At 41.2% G+C, this 23,836-nt stretch overlaps 1 protein-coding gene across 4 annotated transcripts in view; it reads right to left on the reverse strand.

Annotated features, from left to right (window-relative positions):
- DLG5 (discs large MAGUK scaffold protein 5) overlaps window positions 1-23,836 on the reverse strand; it is a 120,578-nt gene that overhangs the window by 56,434 nt on the left and 40,308 nt on the right. For all 4 annotated transcript variants that reach the window (XM_087963906.1, XM_087963905.1, XM_087963904.1 and 1 more), the window contains exons 3-10: window positions 23,319-23,487; window positions 22,098-22,241; window positions 20,936-21,119; window positions 10,621-10,880; window positions 7,757-8,069; window positions 3,282-3,512; window positions 1,839-2,023; window positions 683-808 (exon numbers count right to left, since the gene is read on the reverse strand). In XM_087963906.1, the coding sequence (XP_087820032.1) occupies window positions 683-808; window positions 1,839-2,023; window positions 3,282-3,512; window positions 7,757-8,069; window positions 10,621-10,880; window positions 20,936-21,119; window positions 22,098-22,241; window positions 23,319-23,487 (1,612 nt within the window). The remainder of the gene's footprint in view (window positions 1-682; window positions 809-1,838; window positions 2,024-3,281; window positions 3,513-7,756; window positions 8,070-10,620; window positions 10,881-20,935; window positions 21,120-22,097; window positions 22,242-23,318; window positions 23,488-23,836) is intronic.

Raw genomic sequence — 23,836 nt, forward strand, 5'->3', positions numbered from 1 at the left:
CCTGCCTGCCTGCCTGCCTGCCTGCCTGCCTGCCTGCCTGCCTGCCTGCCTGCCTATCTATCTATCTATCTATCTATCTATCTATCTATCTATCTATCTATCTATCTATCTATCTATCTATCTATCTATCTATCTATCTATCTATCATCTATCTGTGGTTGCACAGTGGTTAGAAGGCGGTATTGCAAGCTAATTCTGCTGACTGCCAGCAGTTCAATCCTGACTGGCTCAAGGTTGACTCATCCTTCCGTCCTTCTGAGGTCGGTAAAATGAGGACCCAGATTGTTGGAGGCAAAAGGCTGACTCTGTAAACCACTTAGAAAGGGCTGTAAAGCACTGTTGAAGCGGTATATAAGTCTAAGGGCTATTGCTATTTGTAACCTCCCCAGCCAGCTTCTGAGAAGCCAAGTCAATGGGAAAGTGGGATTCATTGAACAACTGTATGACTAACTTAACAATGGCAGTGATTCACTGAACAACTGTGGCAAGAAAGGTTGTAAAATGAGGCAAAGCTCACTTTACGACTCTCTTGTTTGGCGACAAAATGGTTGGGCTCAATTGTGGTGGTAAGTCGAGGGCTACCCGCATCTACATACTATTAAACACCCTATCCCATTCCAAGGGTTGCAGCGGGGAAAAAAGGCCCGACACAGGGGATGCAAACGAGTTTGCTATAACGCACTTCAGTTCCTTCAATTCACGTCCGGCGTCATTCTTCTGCTTCCTCATGTCATCCAGATTACGAAGCGCCTCCGCCAAGTCACTCACAGCTCGGTCTCTTTCCCGCCTCAGGTTATCGCACAAAGTCCTTCCAAGAAATCGAAGTGCAATGTGAGAGGGCTGCAGGGTTACACAAGGGTGCCCCCACCAGCCTCCGTGTTCTCCCCCTTCTGCTAGGACAGGGGTTGGCAACCTGTGGCTCTGGAGCCACATGCGGCTCTTTTGGCCTTTGGCTGCAGCTCCCTGATGTCATATCCCATCCCTGGCTGGCCCCTCCCCGCCCTGCCCTTCCTCGCCTGGCCTGAGAAGGTAAGAGGGATGGTGGGGGATGGGGACTGGCTCCATATTCCAGAGCAGGAGGTGACTGGGTGGGAGTGAGTGACCATCAAGTTGGCCACGCCCACCCAGTCACACCGTTTGTTAAATTATTGGCTCCCGATGTTTTCTTTTCTGTGGGAAACGGGTCCAAATGACTCTTTCAAGTGTTTAAGGTTGCTGACCCCTGCCATGGGATAGAATACAGACTTACTTTAGGGACCATTCAAAGTTACAATGGCGCTGAATAAAAAAAGGGATTTCGGTCCACTTTTCATCATGTGACTTTCGCGGAATTCCCCCAGAGTCAAGTTCAGTCACTTGGCAACTGACTCATGTTTATGACCATCGCAGTGTTCCAGGGTCAAGCGATTCCCTTTTGTGACCTCCTGACAAGCAAAATCCATGGGGAAGACAGATTCACCTAACAATTGTCTGACTAACTTGTCAACCACAGTGGTTCACTGAACAACGGTGGCAGAAAAAGTCATAAAATGAGGCAAAATTCACAGCACCCCAGGGGTCATATGATCCCACTTTTGCGACCTTATGACAAGCGAATTCAAGGAGGAGTGTGTCTAACTTATCAACTGTGGTGATTCCCTTGACAATGGAGGGAAGGTCATAAAAATGGGGCAAAACTCAACGTCTCTCTCAACAATAGAAGTGTAGGGTAATATTGTGATTGTAAGGGTGTAAGTCACAATGTAAGTCACCAAAAACTGTTTCCTCCCACCCATGGTTCCAAAAGTGCAGTACAAGTCCTCCCGCACAGCTACAAACCCAATGTATGGTGGGTGTACCGTATGCTCTCTCGTTCCGAAACGATTTTATCCCGTTCCTGGAACGCCCAGTCTCGCCTGCATTTGGCGACTTCCGCCTCCTGCGTTGCTTCTTTCAACTCCTGCGACATGGCTTCGTATTGCTTCCGGAGCATTTCAATTTCTTTGTTCGCTCTTTCTATATCCAGCGTGGCCGAATCTTGTATCTAAGAAAACAGAACGAGGGATTCCATTCACAGAATCAGAAGCTGCACTAGAAAGTGTGCAGAGAAGAGCAACCAGGATGATGAGGGGACTGGAGGCCAAACACATGATGAACAGTTGCAGGAACTGGGCCTGGCTAGTCTAGGAAAGAGAAGGACCAGGGGAGACTGTCAACTAAAAAAATACTCCTTTGGTTTTTTTAGCTGCCAGAAAAAGGGAATGGGGGAAAAACAAGACATTCTTGAAATTCCTAGATAATCACCCTGGTAGCCCAAAGTTGTGGAGCATAAGAAGGTTATTGGAGAGCATGATGGATGACTCTTGGAGATGGATGTGTCCCATTGGAGAAGTCACATCCAGGGGGTGGGGGGAAGACCAGGGTCAAGGGGGAAATGTATGATGTGATTTAATATTGGCTGCACCTAGCCACGCGCCAACATGGCAACCTCTAATAAACCAATTTTCTTTTCTCTGAGATGTGGCTAGAGACTTTTGATTTGAATGAGGGTGGATTTGTTGGACCCCTGACAGAGACATGATAGCAGTGTTCCAATATTTGAGGGGCTGCCACAGAAAGGAGGAGGAGGGGGTCAAGCTATTCTCCAAAGCACCAGAAGGCAGGACAAAGAACAATGGATGGAAACTGAACAAGGAGAGATTCAACCTAGTAATATGGGGAAATTTTCTGACAGGGAAAACAATCAACCCATGGAACAGCTTTTGCCTTCGGAAGTTGTGGGAGCTTCATCCCCGGAAGCTTTCAAGATTTTAACAGCCGTGGCAAGAAAAGTTGTAAAAACGGGGCAAAACTCACTGAACAAACGTTTCACTTATCAACAATAAATGTTGGGCTTGACTGTAACTCACAGTACTAACTTCACTTAATGACACTGCCAGATTCACTTCACAATCGTGGCAAGAGAGGTAGCAAAATGGGGGACATTGCACTTAACAGCTGTCTTGCTTAGCAGTGGAGGTTTGGAGCTTAATTGTGGGTGTATGTCAAGGACTACCTGTGCCTTTGGGGTGGTTTTTCTGCAACAATCGGTTGTCTAGTATGGTTGAGCAATTCACAAAATTGCAGGTCAGCCATTTTGGGCTCAGTCGTACTCATAAGTCGACGGTTACCTGTTGTTCATAAGCCAGTCACGATTCCGATATAAATTAAATGTGTATTAGATGCTGATGGCTAGAGGAAAAAGGGACCTCCAAGGAAACAGAATCCCACATTGAAATTTAAAAAAAAAAAAATATTGTTACCTGGCGAGCTTGATAATATTCTCTTAACAGATGGTCCCTCTGGATGATGGCTTCCGTCCTCTCCTTCCGGGCTACATCCCTCTCTTCCTTCACGGTCTCAATATCTTTACACGCCTGGTCCAGCTCCTTCTGGGCCTCAGCCTTGTCCTTCACTTCGTGGCAGTATTTTTCTAAGAGCTCATTCCTTTCACAGATGGCTCGGTCTCGTTCCACCAGAGCAGAATTCAGCTCCTGAAATGGAAGCAACTGTTAGGTCGGTTGGCCAAGTGACGAAGGAGACTGGATGCTAAAAGATATGAAGAACGGGATATAGAGGAACTGGGCATGTCTAGTCTAGTGAAGAGAAGGACCAGGGGAGACCGGACAGCAGTCTTCCAATATTTGAGGGGCTGCCAAAGAGACAAGGAAGGGGTTAAGCTGTTTTCCAAAGCACCCGAAGGCCAGACAAGGAATAATGGATGGAAATTGATCCAGGAGAGATTCAACCTGGAAATAAGGAGGAATTTTCTGACAGGGAGAACAATCAACCCTTGGAACAGAAATTGCCTTCAGAAGTTGTGGGAGTGCCATCACTTGAAACTTTCAAGAAGAGACTGGACTGCCATCGGTCAGAAATGGTGTGGGGTCTCCCACTTGTGGGAGGTTGGACTAGATGACCTACAAGGTCCCTCCCAACTCTGATTATCTGTTATCTTATCTGAGACTCTCTCATGTGGATGAACGCACAGCGAACTCTTAAAATCCCATGGAGTTGATCAAATCTCTGGGCATGCAATAGAGGTGGTTGCTGCTTTTTAAATTAATTTTCTATCTATTACATTTCTTGGTGCTTAATAAACATCGTGTTGTCTGGGTATTTACATTACTTAACAATACAGATTCCCTTCTTACTCTCCACCCCTTTTTTTTTTTTTCAACCATTGGTAAAAATAAGTTCCATGTTTGATAATATTCTGTGCCTTCTTTCTGTTTGATTTTCCAAGTAAGTCTACCCATTTCTGCAGAGTCTAATATCTTCTTAATTCTCTCTTCATCTTGCGGTCTTTCTTCATTTTTCCAATATTGCACAAAAATAATACTTGCTGCTGTTAGGTCATGTAATATTAAATACACACATTTCTTATCAATTTTTTTCTGGTATCATCCCTAATAAAAACAATTCAGGTTTGAAATGTACATGTTTCCCTATTATTATCTTTTCTACCCATCTACGTATTTTTGCCCATTTTTTTCTTTTTTTCTTTTTTGCTTTAATACAAATCCACCACACAGGATAAAATGTGCCCCGTTTTTTGTTACATTTCCAACATTTGCTAGAGGTTGTTAATAACTTAAAAGTTAAGTATTTTTTCTTTGGTGAGGGATGAATCAAAAATATTGCCTCAGGACCATTAAAACAGAAGAAGTGGAAGAAGGTGACAGAAGAAGTGGAATGTTCTGGGAGGAACAAGGAAACTATTGAGCCTTCCTCATCTTCTTCTATTCCTTTGGTTATTCTCCCTGCTAAGCACCTGAGATCATAAAAGTTACAGTGAGGAACCTAATGAGAAAATTGAGACCACCGCGACATATCTCCTTTTGGAAGGGTCAATTTCATTTAGTGGGACATAAAGAAGAAAGCTAGTTTGGTGTAGTAGTTAAAGTATCAGGATAGAAACTGGGAGACCAGTCCTGCTTTAGACACAAAGCCAACTGGGTGACCTTGGACCAGTCACTTTCTCTCAGCCCTAAGATAGAGGCAATGGCCAATCGCTTTTGGAAAATCTTGCCAAGAAAAGTGTTTGAGAATTGGAAAAAGAAAGAAAGAAAGAAAGAAAGAAAGAAAGAAAGAAAGAAAGAAAGAAAGAAAGAAAGAAAGAAAGAAAGAAAGAAAGAAAGAAAGAAAGAGGGAGGGAGGAACTGATGGTATAATGGAGGAATGTTTGAACCAAGTCATTCATCCCAAATCAAGTTAGAATTTCTTACCAACCTTTTGTGTAAAATAGATTTACCATTAATCTTTTATATATTCTTGTTAAAATATCTCTTTTTTAATTCCTTGCACTGAATATATTTATCTTGGTACTTAAAGAGGGATGAGGTGGGATAATTAAAAAAAAGAAAATATTGTTTCCAGAGCTTTTTAATATCTGTGTTTTAGGTACGTATTTGTGACAGTAAACATTGACCATAATGTCAATGGGACATGATATTATTTTAAATATCCATTGCATCCATTGGACGTTATTGTAACATCCAACAACTTGCATTAATTCTTTTAACTGAAAAGCACACAAACGTTATTGCCAATTTCTGATGCCAAAACTTACACCATGCTTTTTATGTAAACCTAGGCTTTCTAAATATAAATATAAATATAAATATAAATATAAATATATATAAAATTATATATGAATTAAAACTTATGTATTCGTTATCAATGGGACCTATAGACTGTGAAGTGAAAATAGATAAGTAATTTTGACTGCAGTTGCTCTACGAGTTAAAATGGTTGCTATGACAAGTTCTATTTTAATCTAACACACGAGGATCATAATTATGTTTCTTCAAGTGTTGTCAACCCTCTGAAACGATTACTCTTAAATATCTAAATCTACTTGAATTGATAAGAAATCCGACAGTTTCTTGGAGATATATCTGTGGTTAAGCTAACGGAAAATAACATATCCAACTTAAATTCTTAATCTGCTATTGTAGGGAATCTCTTCATAAGAAACTTATAGTTTCTTTTAAATCTATTTTCAACTCAAGCACATGGTTAGTATAGGAATTTCATTGTCATAGCATTAACCACTGATCTGCAAAACTTTAAAAGGCCCTCTTTACAGACAGCTACAGAGAAGATAAGTATCAAGGTTTATGAATATCCAGTGTTATCCATTCATAGATGGATATCAGACAACATCCTTTTGAATATCAGTAGGTGAAAATAGAATTTCTGTTTGTAGCCTTTACAAAGGCATCTGGCTGGCTAATGTGGAAACAGAATATCTGTTATATCCTGTTCTCTTTTATACTGTATATAACAGGACTGAGCTAAACTTGGGGGCGGGGGACGTTATATTTAAACCCCAGAAGATGGCAGCATCTGGCTGATCTTGATGTCTAAGCTCAAAAGTTAAGCAAGATCACGCCCAATAAGTACTTTGATGTGAGATCCTATATAGACTAAACTAGGCTCTTGTTTTAAAAAATCCTGTGATGACCATTTATTTATTAATTTGTATTTGCCTTTATTAGTTTTACAAATAACTCAAGGTGGTGAATATATCCACACACCTGCACTTTTAACACACAACAAGGAGGGGGAAGGGGAGGGTGAGGGAGGGAGGGAGGGAGGGAGGAAGAGGGAGAGAGAGAGAGAGAGAGAGAGAGAGAGAGAGAGAGAAAGAAAGAAAGAAAGAAAGAAAGAAAGAAAGAAAGAAAGAAAGAAAGAAAGAAAGAAAGAAAGAAAGAAAGAAAGAAAGAAAGAAAGAAAGAAAGAAAGAAAGAAACTGGCCAAGATAACACAGTCAGTTTTCATGGCTAAAGTAGAACTAGAATTCACCTAGTAACTGGCCCAAAGTCATTCAGCTAGCTTTCATGGCTAAAGTGGCCCTAGAATTCCCAGTTTCCCACTTTCTAGGCTGATGCCTAAACCACTAGACCAATCTAGAGAAGGCACACCTCAAAGGTCTTGCTAGGGGTCAGCATTTGGGAGAAGAGACCAGGAGGGTGCCCGACCTATCCGACATGGTAGAATGGGCAAACACACTCATATCCCACAAGTAACCTGGCCCTGTGCCATGCCAGACTTTCATGGTAACCAGCTCCTCAAAATGTCAAGTAGACATCTACATTAGAACCTCATCTATGGCCTGTTTTTATGTATAGATAATTGTTTGGTGGGCCACGGAAGCTTCATGTTCTCCATTGGGTTGAACATACCTCAAAAGAAAGGGACACGGTGGCTCAGTGGCTAAGACTGATCAGAAAGGTCAGCAGTTCGGCGGTTCGAATCCCTAGCGCTGCATAATGGAGTGAGCCCCCATTCCTTGTCCCAGTTTCTGCCAAGCTGGCAGTTCAAAAGCATGTAAAAATGCAAGTAGAAAAATAAGGGAACCCTTTGGTGGGAAGAGAACAGCGCTCCATGCGCCTTCAAAGGCATTTAGTCATGCTGGCCACATGACCACGGAGACATCTTTGGACAGCGCTGGCTCTTCTTCGGCTTTGTAACGGAGATGAGCACTACCCTCTAGAGTCGGAAACAACCAGCATCTATGTGTGAGGGAAACCTTTACCATTACTTAACCCGTGGAACGAGATTGTAAGAGGTCCCTTGCAAGTATTCCTTGCTCAAATTAATTGAGCAATGGGCAGACAATTGAATAGGCTCCTTGCTCAAACCAATCCATGGATAGGATTGCCCCAGACTATAACAAAAGCAGACTGGTTTGACTTCTTTCAACCACAAAATGTCTCTTCCCATGCTATACCTGTCTTAATGCTTCCATTTCCTCGCTGGCCACTTTCTTCTCTGACGACGTGTTTTTCAGTTTCGACTCTGCCAGCTCCAGCTCTGTTTGAAGTTTGTCCACTTCTTTGATCACCTGATCCCTCTCGCTCATGATGAGGCGATACTCGCTGAACACTGAGTCCCGCTCCTCCTTGTACTTCTCCGCATCCTTGGCGGCCTTGAGCTGCACCGTTTTGTACCGCGTGGCTTCTGACTGCAGCCGTTCCATCTCCCTCTGCAGCTCCTTGTTCTGGGCCGTGGCTTTGCTCAGCTCCTGCTGTATGGTCTCAAATCTGAAAGAAGAAAGCCACGGGGGATCGTTTGCAGGAACGGAAAGTGGATTTTAAAGTCCTCACGTCACTTAAGAGCCAAAACACAGGAAGAAGAGGTAGTAGCCTGGGCGAAAAATGTGGGATATAATATAGAATTGGAATACTGGGAAAGAATGTGTGTGGGGGGGGGAATTATAGATTAACGCTATCTACAGCGTATAAAGAAAATATGTGCAAAATGTTTTATAGGTGGCATCTATCCCCCCCACCCCGGCTGATTGGCAAAAATGTTTGCAAATCAAAACCCAGAATGCTGGAAATGCAAGAATAAACAGGGTACATACTTTCATATGTGGTGGACCTGCTCATAAGCAAAAAAATATTGGAGTAAGATTCGAAAGTGGTTAAAAGAAACAACAAAGCAAAAAGTTGAGTTTCGACCAGAACTGTTCCTATTAGGCATAATTAAGGGAGAATATAGCAAGACTGACAGATATATTATTTTACATATAACAACTGCTGCTGGGATTACATACGCACAGCACTGGAAACAGGGAGATATACCACAAGAGGGAGCAGTGATAAGGAAAATTCTAGACTGCGTAGAAATGGACAGGTTGACTCTAGAGTTAAAAGATAGAGAGGAATAGATGTATTATTCAATCTGGGACGCCTTGTATATATGGTTTGAGAATAGAAAGAAAAGTAATACTGTAATTAATTAAAGAATATAAAGCTATATATACTGAATATAGAATTAACAGAAAATATACTATGTAACAAGTGGTATAAGCAAGGAGTGAGGAATAGAGAATTAATAGAAAAGTAATATGTAATAGTTGCAATGTAATAGAAAATTAAGTATAAGAATATGGTTAAGAAATGTAAATGATGTCTTCAACATTGATGCAATTGTTTTTTATGTTTTTAAATTGTTGGAAAACTGAATAAAGTTTATTTAAAAAAACGAAAGAGCCAAAACACAAACTGTTTAAAGCAGTCATAGTAGAAGCAACGTGGCCCACTGCTCTCTGCTTTGCTCAGGGACGAGATTACTAAGCAGAGTTAAACTTTAACGCCAATAAAAAGTGAGCGGATGTGAGGAGTTGAGCTGGGTCTTAGTTTATCTTTTAAAGTGCCTTTTTAAAAATCGACCTCACTTCAATCTCTTCAGAGGAAGACTGAGAATGAATGGAGACACCGTGGATAGAATCAAAATCATGCGAAGTATTAGTACCACTTTACAAAGCCTTAGTAAAACCACACCTGGAATACTGAATCCAGTTTTGGTCATTCACATTACAGAATAAAAATGTTGAGGCTTTGGAAAAAGCGCAGAGAAGAGCAACAAAAATGATTAAAGGAGTGGAGTCTAAACCATATGAAGAATAGTTGCAAGATTTGGGTTTGGCTAGTTGTTAGATCGGGTACGAAAGAGACGCAAGACCAGTGTACTTCAAGCTCTTTATTTCATGTATAGATCTGTGCAAGATCTTGGAGCCGCGGCAGCCCTTCATATAGGGATTGCTCGCGGCTCGCCAGCCAATGACAGGTCCTTGAATCTCCCGCGATTGGCTCGGCCAATCGCAGTTGATTCCTAGCGAACCAATCACTGCCGTTTAGTTGACCAATCATAATGCTGTACGTGTGGACCAATCAGAAGTCAGTATTGGGAGTATGTTAATACAGAACACTAGTCTAGTGAAGGAAGGACTACGGGTGACATGATAGCAGCATTGCAATATTTGAAGGGCTGCCACAAAGAGGAGGGGGTCAACTTATTTTATAAAGCACCAGAAGGTGAGACAAGAAACAATGGATGGAAACTAACCAAGGAGAGAAGCAATCTGGAATTAAGGAGAAACTTCTTAACAGTGAGGACTATTAACCAGTGGAAGCGTTTGCCTTCAGAAGTTGTAGATTCTTCATCACTGGGGGGTTTTTAAAGAAGAGACTGGACAGTCACTTGTCTGGAATGGTATAGGGTGCAGGGTATAGCATGTGCAGGGGGTTGGACTAGAAGATGTCAAAGGTCTCTTCCAAGTCTATTCTGACTCTGGATGTAAGGACAGTCAACCTTTGTGGACTTTTTAACCTCAAAACATGTGTCCATGTACATACACACAGACTCACACTTTAAACAGAGGTGGTATTCAGCTGGTTCTGACCAGTTCTGGAGAACCGGTAGCGGAAATTTTGAGTGGTTTGGAGAACCAGCCAATCTCAACTCTGACTGGCCCTGCCACCCCATCTATCCTCTGCCTCCTGAGTCCCAGCTAATCAGCTGGGTCTTCTTCGGTTGCCCTGCACAGGAGAACGGAGCTGGAAAGCAGGTTAGTGGGGTGGGGATGGGGATTTTGCAGTATCCTCCCCTGCCACGCCCACGCCCACAGAACTGGAAGTAAAAAAAAATATTGAATCCCACCACTGACTTTAAAGGTCAACTGACAAACAGGCAGTAAAACCAACAAGATCGGTTCCATTACGCCTACTTTGCTCCCGAGAGCACCAATCAAGAAAGTTGAAAGAGAGAACTGGGTGAAGATGCGTCTACTGAAAACTGATTTTTCACCTTCTCAGAGAAGTAGAACATTGCTGCTGGAAATGGACCGCTGTGTCCCTCTGCTTCATCAACATGTCCATCTGTTTCTGGAGTCGTTTGTTTTCTTCTTCAGTTTGCTCTAACCGGCTCAGGTCACTATTGTGACTGGCTATTTTTTCATTGTACCGTTTTCTTAGTACATCGTAGTCCTTCTTCACAACTTCTAGCTTATCCATGGCGGTATCGTAGAGCTTGTTCAAGATCTCCGATGACCCATTCTGCTTCATAACCTACGGGAGAGAAAGACCCTTTTAACAATGCTTTATAGGAAAAAGTGAGACCGGTCTCGGTCTCATTCTAAGCCCAGGAAAGCCCAGTGAGTTTTTATTTTTAGATACCGGTATATATTTTTCATTAAGGAATGATGCAGTGCAGAGGTGGTATTCAGCAGGTTCTGACCGGTTCTGGAGAACCGGTAGAGGAAATTTTAAGTAGTTCGGAGAACCGGCAAATCCCATCTCTGACTGGAGTTTACAGTATCTTTCCCCTGCCACGCCCACCAAGCCACGCCCACAGAATTGGTAATAAATTTTTTTGAATCCCACCACTTGTGCAGTGTCCTAGAGGTGCAGCTCTCGCCTCACTATCAGGAGGCTGTGGGTTCGATGCCAGGTAGAGGCATATATTTCTCTCTCTGGGCACAATGAGATTATATCTGCCAAACAAAACTCTGCACTGGTGACAAGAAGGGCATCCGGCCATTAAAACACATGGCTAGGTCCATTCAGTTGCCCAGACTCCACCCCGCAAGGGATTATGGGGCTCCAGCAGGGTGCTTCATCCAACCAACCTCAGATAAGCAAGGAAGGCTCTGCTGAAGACTTGAATGGAGTCTTATCAGAGAACCCCAGGGCTGCAGCTTCCAAAAGTACAGGTAGTCCTTGACTTATGACCACAGTTGAGCCAGGTTTTTTTTTTGTTAAGTGAGACATGTGTTATGTGAGTTTTGCCCCATGTTATGATCTTTCTTGCCACCATTGTTAAGTGAATCACTGCAGTGGATAAGTTAGTAACCCGGTTGTTAAGTGAATCTGGTTTTCCCATGGACTTTGCTTGTCAGGAGGTCATAAAAGGGGATCACAGCAACCATCATAAATACGAACCAGTTGCCAAGCATCTGAATTTCGATAACGTGACCATGGGTGATGCTGCAAAACTCATTAACTGGGGAAAACCAAGTGAATTTTTTTCCCCAAGTGACATTGTAACTTCGAACGGTTGCTAAACAGAACAGTGGTTCCATCATGGGCTACCGGGAATCTGCTCCTGTACCTTGGCCAGCAAAATGAAAATCAGAGGGACAAAAGAAAAGAAAACTCCCTGACAAAGAAGGAGAGAGAGCAAGTAAAAGGCTACTTCCATGGAAACAGGAAGCTTGTAGGCAAGGAAGAAGATGGATAGAAAAATCAATGGGCATCTCTGTTGGAGGAAGGAATTGGAGCCCAAGGATCTGTCCTTCCAAGCTACAAGCCATTGCAGGCCTGTTGGAAGGAGTTTCTGCCAAGCATCCAAGGGTCTAAATTCTAAGGCCTGCCTCCTTGTTCTCCTGAAATGCCACCAAGAAATGTGTCCTACTCTAAGGAAACAAAATTGATAGTAACTAACACTGCAGGGATTACGCCCACTGATTGTTTTATTGCATGACAACAGGTGAACAATACAGGTAGGCCCCGACTTTAACAACCGTTTAACAACTATCGGAGCTGGATCTGACCTAGGCTTCACACCATCATGAAGCTGACTCCTTGTCCCAACCAAACCCCTTTTTATTGGGCTAATGTGAATTCCTCTCATTCACATCCGGCAAAGTCGCGGCAAACAGTCTTTCAAGGGGGAATTGCAACCACAGACCTTATCGGGCTTGGAGAGCTGCCAGGCCAATCGCTTCCAAGCGCAACTCTGTACCAGAAAATACTTGGCAAGGAGTCTCTGAGAATCATGAACAAATCTTCACACTAATTAAACAAACTAATTGTCTCCTGCAAACCCCAATCCCCTTTCACTTCTCTTTATTCCCCGTGGGAGGGGCCATTCACCATCCACCTGTGCCTTTACTCCCAAATTGACCCTTGTTCCTTAATTGTTCCCTTCTCCTGGTAGCTCTTTGCATGCGCACATCGGGAACAGGCTCCAGCTGTTCTTCTGCCCCACTAATCTCCAACTCTGATCTGATGACTGTTGGATGGCCCTGGTCCCATCTCTGCCTCTGATGCAAAGCCCATGTTCCTCCCCAAACTCCTAACTGTCCGAGTCCACCTCCAACTCCGCTGGCTGCTGGCAGGCCACAATAATAGCATCCTCGTGGTCATGTGATCAAAATTCAGATGCTTGCCAGTTGGTTCGTACTTATGACAGTTGCAGCATCCCAGGGCTTATGTGATTCCTTTTGTGACCTTCTTTTTTAATATAAACATTCCATCTTCCATTAAACAGTGTATCATCTGGATATAAATATCTCTGTGCAATAACAATCAAAATTGACCACAGTGTACATTGCATTGGTATTAATCTTCTAATCTTACGATAATAATATTGTGTATAGTAAACCTGTTCATTTCTCCCTCTTAACATGCCTTCTAATAAGAACATCATAATAATATTAAGCACAGCAAACCTAATAGTCATATCAATAACAGTCATCATATTGTATACATCTATCTTAACATACTTTCTATGTTTCACTGATCTTTTTTTATTTCTAACTTCCGTTTTTCTTCTCTAACCATCAATAAAATAATTCCCACATCATATAATATTCAGTTTGTCCTTTCTCCTTAATTGCAAGCGTTAATCTGTTCGTTTCTGCACATTCTGCACATTCTAATATTTTTTCTAATCACATTCTCATCGGTAGGAATCTCTTCACTTTCTTTTGTAATCTGTCAAGCAAAGTTGATGGGGAAGCCAGATTCACTTAACAACTGGGTTACTAACTTATCAACTGCAGTGATTCACTTAACAACGGTGACAAGAAAGGTCGTAAAATGGGGCAAAACTTCCTTAACAACAGAAATTTGGGGCCTAATTATGGTCATAAGTCTACCTGTACATTATAAAATGCAGGTATTCGCTGGGTACAGTGGAGTTAGTGCCATACAAAACCAGAACTTGTTAATCCTATGATGGTTTAGATATTTGCGAAACATTCAAAGACAAGGAGAAAGTAAGTTTGTTTCAACGTTGAAAACAACTTTCTGAAAGGTTAATAAAAAAACATAAGGTTCCTGGAATGGCAGGATTCAAGCTTAGCATCCCACTGGCAGACAAATGGCACAGAGCATTAAATTATTTTGCTAAGACCTCCAGTGTTGTTAATTATTATGGTTAATAAATCATCATGGAAGACTCTTATCTATTTGACCTGATGGTACGTAATTCATTAATTGTTTATAAATGTTTTTTTTTACAAAAATGAAAGGGAAAGGAATGGCAGTGAGGAAGGAAGGAAGGAGAGTGGAAGAAACTGGAAGGGAAGGAAAAGGAAAGGATGGGAGGGAGGGAGGGAGGGAGGGAGGGTGGGAGGGAGGAAGGAAGGAAGGAAGGAAGGAAGGAAGGAAGGAAGGAAGGAAGGAAGGAAGGAAGGAAGGAAAGAAAAAGGAAAGGCAGTGAGGAAGGAGAGTGGAAGAAATGGAAGGGAAGGAAAAGGAAAGGAAAGGGAAAAGGAAAAAGAGGGAGAGGGAAAGGAAAGGAAAGAAAGGATAGAGAAAGAGAGAAAGAAAGAAAAGAAGGAAGAAAGAGAAAGAAAGAGAGAGAGAGAAAGAAAGAAAGAAAAAAAAGAAAGAAAGAAAGAAAGAAAGAAAGAAAGAAAGAAAGAAAGAAAGAAAGAAAGAAAGAAAGAGATTTAATTTCTTACTTCCTTTTTCTTTATACCCCAACTGTTTTGCAGCATTTATAAACATTTATACCCCCTTAGAAATCATACTGTGTTGGTGCTTGCCTTGCTGTGTGATGTTTTGTATGTCTGGAAAGCATTGTTGCTTGAATTTGGTTAAAGAGCAGGTTATTCTGAGACCGAATGGAGCAAAAAATAAAGGAGGGCAGGGCTGGGAGAGACATTCTTGAACTGTGTGTAAGTTTCAGGCAAGCTTTTTTTAAAAAAAAACAAAAAAAAACAGTATCCTTTTTTCCTTGCCTTGCTTGTTTTCCAGATGTTGTGTATATTTCCTGCACTGGCTCAAGCGCCATTCTCTTTGAAGTGGCTATAGAAGCAAATGGTTAACCAGCACAAACTGCCTTGGCTTGTTTGCTTGCTTTATAGGTACATTTATTGATGTCACTCCTGTGTTTCCTCCTCACATAGCTAAGACAGCCCTCCATGCTAAAATGGAGCCACAAAATTCTGCAACAGCTGCAGCTTTTAAAGGGGGTCAGGCGATGAGAAAATACCAATTTATTGCTTCCTGTTTGAAAAATTGCTGAGCTCGTATGCATGTTGAGGCTAGTAAATCTCATTTTGGGAGGGGAATAAGAGGAACTCTATAATCTATAGTCCCTCTCTATAATCTCCCAAGTTATACAGACATCTTTTTCCCCATTAAGAATGGGTTTTGCTTTGGTGTGTTCCCTCTTTCTCCAAACCGGGTTAGAATTCAAACTTTTGTGTGTACATAAAAAAGAAAACTCTTGTTTCTTTTATTCACCTGGAACTGGAAGAAATATATAGTTTGGTAATAATGCCTGAGTCAGAATGACTTGCAGTTATTTTACTGACTGGGTGTATAAACTTATCAACAAATATTCTACATTTGTGTGTGTGTGTGTGTGTGTGTGTGTGTGTGTGTATGCCATACTGCATCCTAACCACTGTGCCACTACGGCTTGGTTTATATTTTTTATAAAAAATGTGTTGCATATTTTTAATAGTTTTATTAAACATAAATCTTTAAATAGGTTTAAAACATTAAAATATAAATCTTTTTTATATTTATATTTTTATATTTATATACAAGAATCTGAATCTATATTCAGAATCTATATATTATATTTATATACAAGAATCTGAGCTACTAACTGTCAAGGCAAATTGCCGGTAGATAAGAGACAATGGAATTCAAGGTGGGCCAGTCTTAGATCTCTTGTGAGAATGAAGGGACTCAAGACCGATGATACATTTGACCCCTCCCTCGGTCACAGCCTGGTCATCTCCTACACGCTGGGCCTCTATTATAGTCCCAGACCTTGTGCTGCAGGTATATTTACTGATTACACCCATCAATGACTTTTAGTGCAACTTACTCAAGGCTGACTCAGCCTTCCATCCTTCCGAGGTGGGCAAATGAAGACCCAGATTGTTGAGGGCAATAGGCTGATTCTGTAAACCGCTTAAAGAGGGCTGTAAAAGAACTGTGAAGTGGTATATAGTCTAAGTGCTATTGCTAACTAGGAAGGAAGGAAGGAAGGAAGGAAGGAAGGAAGGAAGGAAGGAAGGAAGGAAGGAAGGAAGGAAGGAAGGAAGGAAGGAAGGAAGGAAGGAAGGAAGGACCATGGTGGTGTAGTGGTGAAACTGTGGTATCACAGGCCAATTCTGCCAACTGTCAGGAGTTCAATCCTAACCGGCTCAAGGTTGACTCAGCTTTCCATCCTTCTGAGGTGGGTAAAATAAGGACCCAGATTGTCGAGGGCAACAGGCTGACTCTGCAAACTGCTTAGAGAGGGCTGTAAAAGCGCTGTGAAGCAGTATGTAAGTCTAAGTGCTATTGCTATTACATGCAGGGCTGGTAATTTTGGAGAGTAAAGGGACGAGGGATGAGAAAATGTACAGGAGGCAGATAAATGGACGACAGTGAGAAGTTGTAAAAACACAAACAAAGGGAACTGCATGGAAAAACTGGACGACCTAGAAATCTAAAAATAGAAGTGACAGGAAACTGCCAGAATTGAAAAGAGGGACACTGAGATCTTTAGGAATGGCTTGAAAGTTGCAAAAGAATTATGGGATAAACAACAGCTGGATGAGCCCCGCAGAGAAAGAGCTAAATCCATCAGGACAAGCCCCTGAAATTACAGATGTTCTGCCAACGCTTTGACTTCTGGGAGGAAAAAAAACTGTTCTGACGATATGCTCAATTCTCATGATTTACAGTCTGCAAATCTCAACAGGGAAAATTACAAATCCCTTTAACAAAGTGGAGTTGAGTTAAGTTGAGATTTTTCATATCACACTTAAGTTGTTGGTTTCCTTGCAATGCAGGATGGCAAACGAGTGGTTTTCTTCCTTTTTTTTTCTCAACTGTACTGAAAATAAGAAGGATAATTTATTTATTTATTTTTTCAATACATTTTTGTAATTTTTATTCCTTTAAATACATCTTTGTATTTGAACAGTGTGGTTTCGGGTCTTTTAACAGTTTAAAGCCAACATGACTATAATTACATATTACTACTATTAACTTTCTTATCTGATTTAATATTATTACCTATTACCATTTTTTATTAAATGAAAATAAGAGGGAAAGTATGATTTGTGTAATGTAATGAGATTAGGGAGGGATTTTGTATTAAAAATATAATGGTGGCAAAATTAATATTTAAAAGGGGATAAATACTGGATAATATAAATTAAGATGCATTTATGAATGATTAACTGAATGATATAATTTGATAAATTTTGCAAATATGACTACTACAAGAATATGTATTAAAATGATATTAAGAATACAGATATTGATACAAAGTAACATAGGAGAATAAGAAGGATAATTTATTGACAATGATGTGAATGTCCCATGAAGTGCTAAGTTCGTTTCAACTAACTACCTGGGTGCAGCTCCTCACAGATTTACCACTTTATTGGATGTTTTCAAGAATAGACTGGACAACCATTTGATTGGGATGGTGTAGGGTCTCCTGTTTGAGCAGGGGTTGGACTAGAACAGGGATCACCAATCTTTTGGACCTCAGGGACCACCAAACTCATAATTTTAAATCCCGTGGACCACTAATATGAATTTTGACTGACGGTGGCTGCAGAAAAAAAGTCTCCAGGAAAATTCCCCACCCTGTTTTCCTACCGAATGATCATTCTTTATTTGGGATCACAGGATACCGTCTCCAGCTCCGTTCTCAGGGGGAGAGAGAGAGAGACTTTTGGCTTCATGCAAGGAAAGCAGCAGAAGCAGCAGAAGTCTTTCTTTCTCTCCCCCAAACTCTGCCAGAAACGAGTCTTTGCTGGCACAGCCTCTTGGAGCAGGATGCCTTGCAGGGTCCCAAAGACTCATATCTGGTGGAGTTTGGGGGAGAGAAAGAAAGACTTTGGCTGCTTTCCTTGCATGCAGCCAAAAGCAGAAGAAGAAAGAAGTGGAAAGAAGCAGCCTGCTGGCCAGGCCAGGTGTGTGGGGTGAGTGGGGCAAGTCCCCTCCCCTCACCTTTCCCTGCTCCACTCACTACCTCGTGTTGTCCGCAATGCCAGTGACGCAAGCCTTGTGTTCCCACGCAGCCTGGATTAATTGCTTTGGGGGTGACATTTCTCTGTGGACCATCAAAATTTTCCCACGGACCAACAGTTGGCGACCACTGGACTAGAAGACCTCCAAGGTCCCTTTCAAATCTGTTATTCTGTTATAATTAATGTAGAAAAAAAGAGCTCATCAGCTTGAATTACCATTCTATCTAGATAAGGACAACTTTGGATGGGTTTCTCTCATTTAATCATTTGGCAACTTCTTGTTGGTTTGGCCAAGAGGGTTGAAGGGAGCTGGAAATTCATCAGTTATTAGAGATACCTACAGTTGAGAATGTGATTAGAAAAATGTGTGGAAATGAATAGATTAATTCTGGCAATTAAGGAGAAAGAGCAAACTGAATATCATATGGTATGGGAACTATTTTACCAATGGTTAAATAATAAAAAGGGAAGTTAGAAATAGGGAACCAAAATAAAAAAGATATGATAAAAAAGATAGGTAAATATTATGACCATTATGTTGAATATTATTATGTTAATATTTTAGAATTAATATGTGGAACATTATTATGTTAAAGATTGTAGAATTAATATTAATTTAATGAAGTATGTTGTAATTTTTATTATTGTTTAATGAAGCTATTTGTACCCAGACAACCTACTATTCAATTGTAATGCCCCTGTTGGAGTCTGAATCCGAGGAGGAAGATGAACAGCTGACAGGGAGTGGGAGTGTGGCTCAGCTAGCTGTGGAGGAAACTGGGGAAGGCCACAGTCCAGATGGGCAGAGCAAGGAAGAGGTAGAACAAGGGAGAGGGAGTTCAGAGGAAGACCCAGGCCCACCCCCTCTTCATCCTAGGGCACGCAGGGAGGAACGGAGAAGAGAGCAACATGGGTTGCGTGGCTTACGAGGAAGGAAAGGGCCCTGATTCCCTTCATTAGGCACACCTGGGAAGAAAATTTAAAAGAAATACAGGCTGCGTGAGGCAGCTGCTGGAAGCAAACATGAGTTTATCTTGTTTTGACTTTGCTTATTTGTGTTCTCGGAGTCACGTCTGAATTCTTGCTCCTGCCCTGCCAAACTAATTACCACATTTTCCCTTGATTGGACTTATAGTTACAGTTTGTGTTGACCATGTTTTGGACTTGATTCCCTGCAGCCAAAGGCTGTTCCTGGGAGAGTTTTTCTCCAGCCAGAAGGTAACCAGGACATTGGGGGCAAAGTTGGAGCTAATAAAGGGACCCTTATTGATTAACTGTGTTGCCTTTGTGCCACGCCCCGGGTCATCACATCAACTGAAGATGGAATGATTATATTTTAAAAAATTATTTTAAAAAAAGAAAAAGAAATTCATCAGTTTTCCTCTAAGTAAGGCAGTGAGAATCAAGTCCAACAGAAAGAAATCCAGGCTGGGTTTCCAGAAGTGGAATCCTATCAGAAGCGTTCCTTACAGACTGAGAAGATAAGAGATTTGTGCATTGATGTAAGGCAGCATCACAACGACCGAAATTCAATGTAAGAAACAAGCAGATTAAAGACCGAACGGCCTATAGAACATCCTGGTGAGATCTAATTAACATCAGAAAACCACTTTTGGAATAAATTATCTTCGAGCTATTGCAAAGCTGAAAAACCAGAAAGTGTATAAATAGACACACGCAACACTGCTTAGATCTGCCTTAGGAAAAATTTCAACCGCGGTGCCTAAATCCTGCAAAAATCATAGCTGAAAAGCCATCAGGGAAGAAATGCAACCAGTATGCTAATTAGATGAAAAGCACTACTAATGCATGAATGTGTATTTTAATTGTGGGAGAAAAAAAAGAACCTTTCCTATGGAAACGACAGCAGTCCTCGATTTACGACCATGACAGGGCCCAATATTTCTGTTGCTAAGCGAGACAGTGGTTAAGTGAATTTTGTTCCATTTTACGACGTTTCTTGCCACATGCGTTAAATGAATCCCTGCGGTTGTTTAAGTGAGTCACACGGTTGCTAAGTGAATCTGGATTCCCAGCGGACTTTTGCTCATTCAGAAGGTCGCACAAAAGGGGATTGTGTGACCCCAGGACCCTGTAACCGTCGTAAATACGAGTCAGGTTTGCCAAGCATCCAAATTCTGGTCACGCAACCACCACGAGTGTTCTGACCCAGGCTTCGTCAAACGTAATTAATATCAAGCTTGTTTTAAAAGCAAAACCAATTTTATTGCAATGCTGGGAATTCCTTTCATTCCCAGACAGAACTAATCTTAAACAGTTTCCCAAGATAAACACACACCTTTCCGTTCTGTGGAATGCTGCCAAAAACAGAAGTATCCAATTAACTATAAAAGAAACCAACTGAAGTACAAGAAAAAACCAACCAGATTACACAGAGCTTCAAGGAGGACTCAGAATCTATTGAACTACTTTGCTTCCTGCAAAGGTTTCATCATTGAGGTCTGATTTTTGTCCCTTATGGGAGGGGCAATCACCTCCCAGCCTTACTCCTGAGTCTTCCCTTTTGTCTCAGCTGCTCTTGCCTTCTAGCAGCTCTGTGCACACGTGCACTGGGAACAGGCTCCCCTGGGTCCTCTGCCTCACTGCTGCCAGACTCCAAAGGCTATGAAGGCAGCACGCCACTCCCAGATGGTCCTGGCCCCATCTCTGCATCAGACGCAGGACCCTCATCCTAGTCCTCTCCAGACTCCCTGACTGGTCCTCGTTCTTTCCCCTGTCCAACTCCGCTGCCGCCTGCACCGGCAAACCACAACAAAGATGGCCATGTGAAAAATGGCCGTAAGTCGGTCTTTTCAGTGTTGTAACTTCGAATGGTCACTTTAATGAAAGGTTGTAAGTCAGGGAGTAGCTGTACCTTAAAACACCAGGGGGAAGAAATACCTGCTGTTGTTGGCTGCGTAAGTTTGTTATTTCCTTCTGGTCCTCCTCGTGAAGCCTCTTCATTTCCTCGCACAATTGCTGGAGGTGGTTGTGCTCCCGTACAAACTGGCTGTTCTTCCTCTTCAGAGTGTCCATGTCCTCCTTCAGCTGGGACTGGTCGCTCAGCAGGCGGCTGTGTAACGTACTGAGCAGAAGAGAAAAGGCACAGGAGTAAGGCCCAAGGAAAACGCTCCCTTGCGCCTGGAAATTAAAATGTGATTTTAAAAAGGATGTAGAGTTAAGGAAGCAATCCCACTGCTGGCCTTCTCTATTAAAATATAGAGGGAAAATTTAGGGTCATCATGAAGGATTTGGGCGCTAAAAACAGTAAAAATGTTTGATTCAACCTTAAGTTTTTGAGGGTTCGTGGATATACCAATGTAATTTTGAGAAGGAGGAGGAGGAGGAGGAGGAGGAGGAGGATTCTCTGCCTCTTCTAAGTACTAATCAAGTACTAATCAATGCTTAGCTTCAAAACTCAAACAAAGTTTCAAATCAAGCTCAACTTTTTGAGTGTGTATGGACATATCAATGCAAATTTGAGAGGAGGAGGAGGAGAGAAGAAAAAGGAGAAGGGGGGGAGAGAAAGAGGAGGAAGAAGAAGAAGAAGAGGAGGAGGAGGAGGAGGAAGAGAAGGAGAAAGATCAAAAGTCAGGGACTATTGTATCTAACTGTACCAGGGGAACATTTCGACCTGTAGGCTATACCCCAATCTGGATCAAGGAAAAGAAAAATGATTCAGAAACAGAAAACAAATATGTCTTCCAAACATGCAATCAAAAGCGGGTGGGGGGGACTTGTTTTAAGTCTGGAAAAGTCACTTTTAACAGACTTTGCTCCATTTCTTTGCAAGACAAGTTTGCATTCTAGCAGTTTTCAGGAGCTGATTTCCAATCTGCGAGATTAAAAAAAAAAAACACTAATCCTTAATCCGTTTTCCAATGCTCTGTAGATTCTCCCTCCCCCGATGTTAAAATTAGGACATTTTAGAGACAAACAGACTGAAGGATAAGAAAGCTAGCATTAAAAGTCCCTGAATATCCAACTCTTTAAGAGAATCTATTCAATGCAAAAAGGGGGAAAAAAATAAGCAAACACAATAGGGATGTGGCTGTTTACTCACTGATAGAAATCAGCTTCCTTAGCAGCTTCTTCACACCTCTTTAGTGTTTTGGTGTGCTGGTTCTGTAGGGATTGTAGATCCGACATGGCCTTCATACACTGGATCTTCAATCTTTCATAATCATGGTTTGGTTTGGGGTTAGGCCTACCAGAGAGAGATGGACATAGGAGCAAGCTCAAGACTCTTTGGAGTGTTTGGTCAACGGTATGCAAGGGATTTATCAATTTATTATTATTGTTATTGTTATTATCATCTTTTATTCACTAAACAGGAAACTCTTGTCAACTGAATATTTAAACATGTATTATTATTTCTTTTATTCATTAAACATAACTCAGTCAACTGAACTGTTAATTTATTAGTATCTCTTTTATTCACTAAACATGAAACTGTCAACTGAATATTTAAAAAGTTATTATTATTATTACTATTATTATTATCTCTTTTATTCACTAAACATGAAATTCTGTCAACCGAATATTTAAAATTTTTATTATTATCTCTTTTATTCATTAAACATGAAGCTGTCAACTGAATATTAAAACATTATTATTATTATTATTATTATTATTATTATTATTATTATTATTATTATTATTATTATTATTATTATTATTATTATTATTATTATTATTATTTCTATTATTATTATCTATTTTATTCATTAAGCATGAAACTCAGTCAATTGAACATTTAATGTATTATTATTATCTCTTTTATTCACTAAACATGAAAGTGTCAACTGAACATTTAAAATGTATTATTATCATCATCATCATCATCATCATCATCTCTTATTCATTAAACATGAAATTCAAGTCAACTGAACATTTAAATTAATAAAAGATAATAATAATATCACAAATATCATTGGCTGGTGCTGAAGGTTGACACGGGTTCCTGCCAGCATCCTAGGTATCAACTTTATTATTATTATTATTATTATTATTATTATTATTATTATTATTATTATTATTATTATCTTTCATTCATTAAACATGAAACTCAGTCAACTGAACATTTAATGTATTATTATCTCTTTTATTCACTAAACATGAAAATTTCAACTGAACACTTAAAAACATATCACCATCATCATCATCATCAATAATAATAATAAAAAGAGGGAGGAATCTTTGGTTCCCAGGAACGGAAGCTCGGGTAGATTCTATACCCAGTAGAGAAATAAATCTCTACATATTCCACTCTGGATCCTCTTACCTGCAGTCATCGAAGGTTGAGCCGGGAGAGGACAAGGCGAGACGTTTCCGGAGCTCATCTCTTTCACGGGTCACTTGGCGAAGCTGAATCAAAATGGTCTCCACTTTCTCGCTCATCTGCCTCACATCCACCGATGCAGGTGGGGGTGACGACTCTTTGCCTGTAGTGCCTGGGATCAAACAAAAACAGAAGCGGAATTATGGGGGTTAGGACTTAGCAGTTCGAAAGCATGCAAATGCGAGTAGATAAAAAGGTACCACTTTGGTGGGAAGGTGATGTCATACTGATCACATGACCACAGAAATGTCTTTGAGTAGCACTGGCCTGGAAACAGAGATGAGCAGCGCCCCCTAGAGTCAGCAACAACTAGGGAGAGCAAAATCCACAGGGACTCCCTGTAATTATCACAATTCCCTGGTAGTGGGAGTAGATCCCAGATACTCTACGGCAGGGGTCCCCAACCACCGGTCCGCGGACCGGTACCAGTCTGCAGAACAACTCCTACCGGGCTGCTGGCT

The sequence above is a fragment of the Notechis scutatus genome, chromosome 4 (genome assembly GCF_049901735.1).
Source record: "Notechis scutatus isolate UNSWTSFEM ecotype Mainland chromosome 4, rNotScu1.2, whole genome shotgun sequence".
Classification (NCBI taxonomy): domain Eukaryota; kingdom Metazoa; phylum Chordata; class Lepidosauria; order Squamata; family Elapidae; genus Notechis; species Notechis scutatus.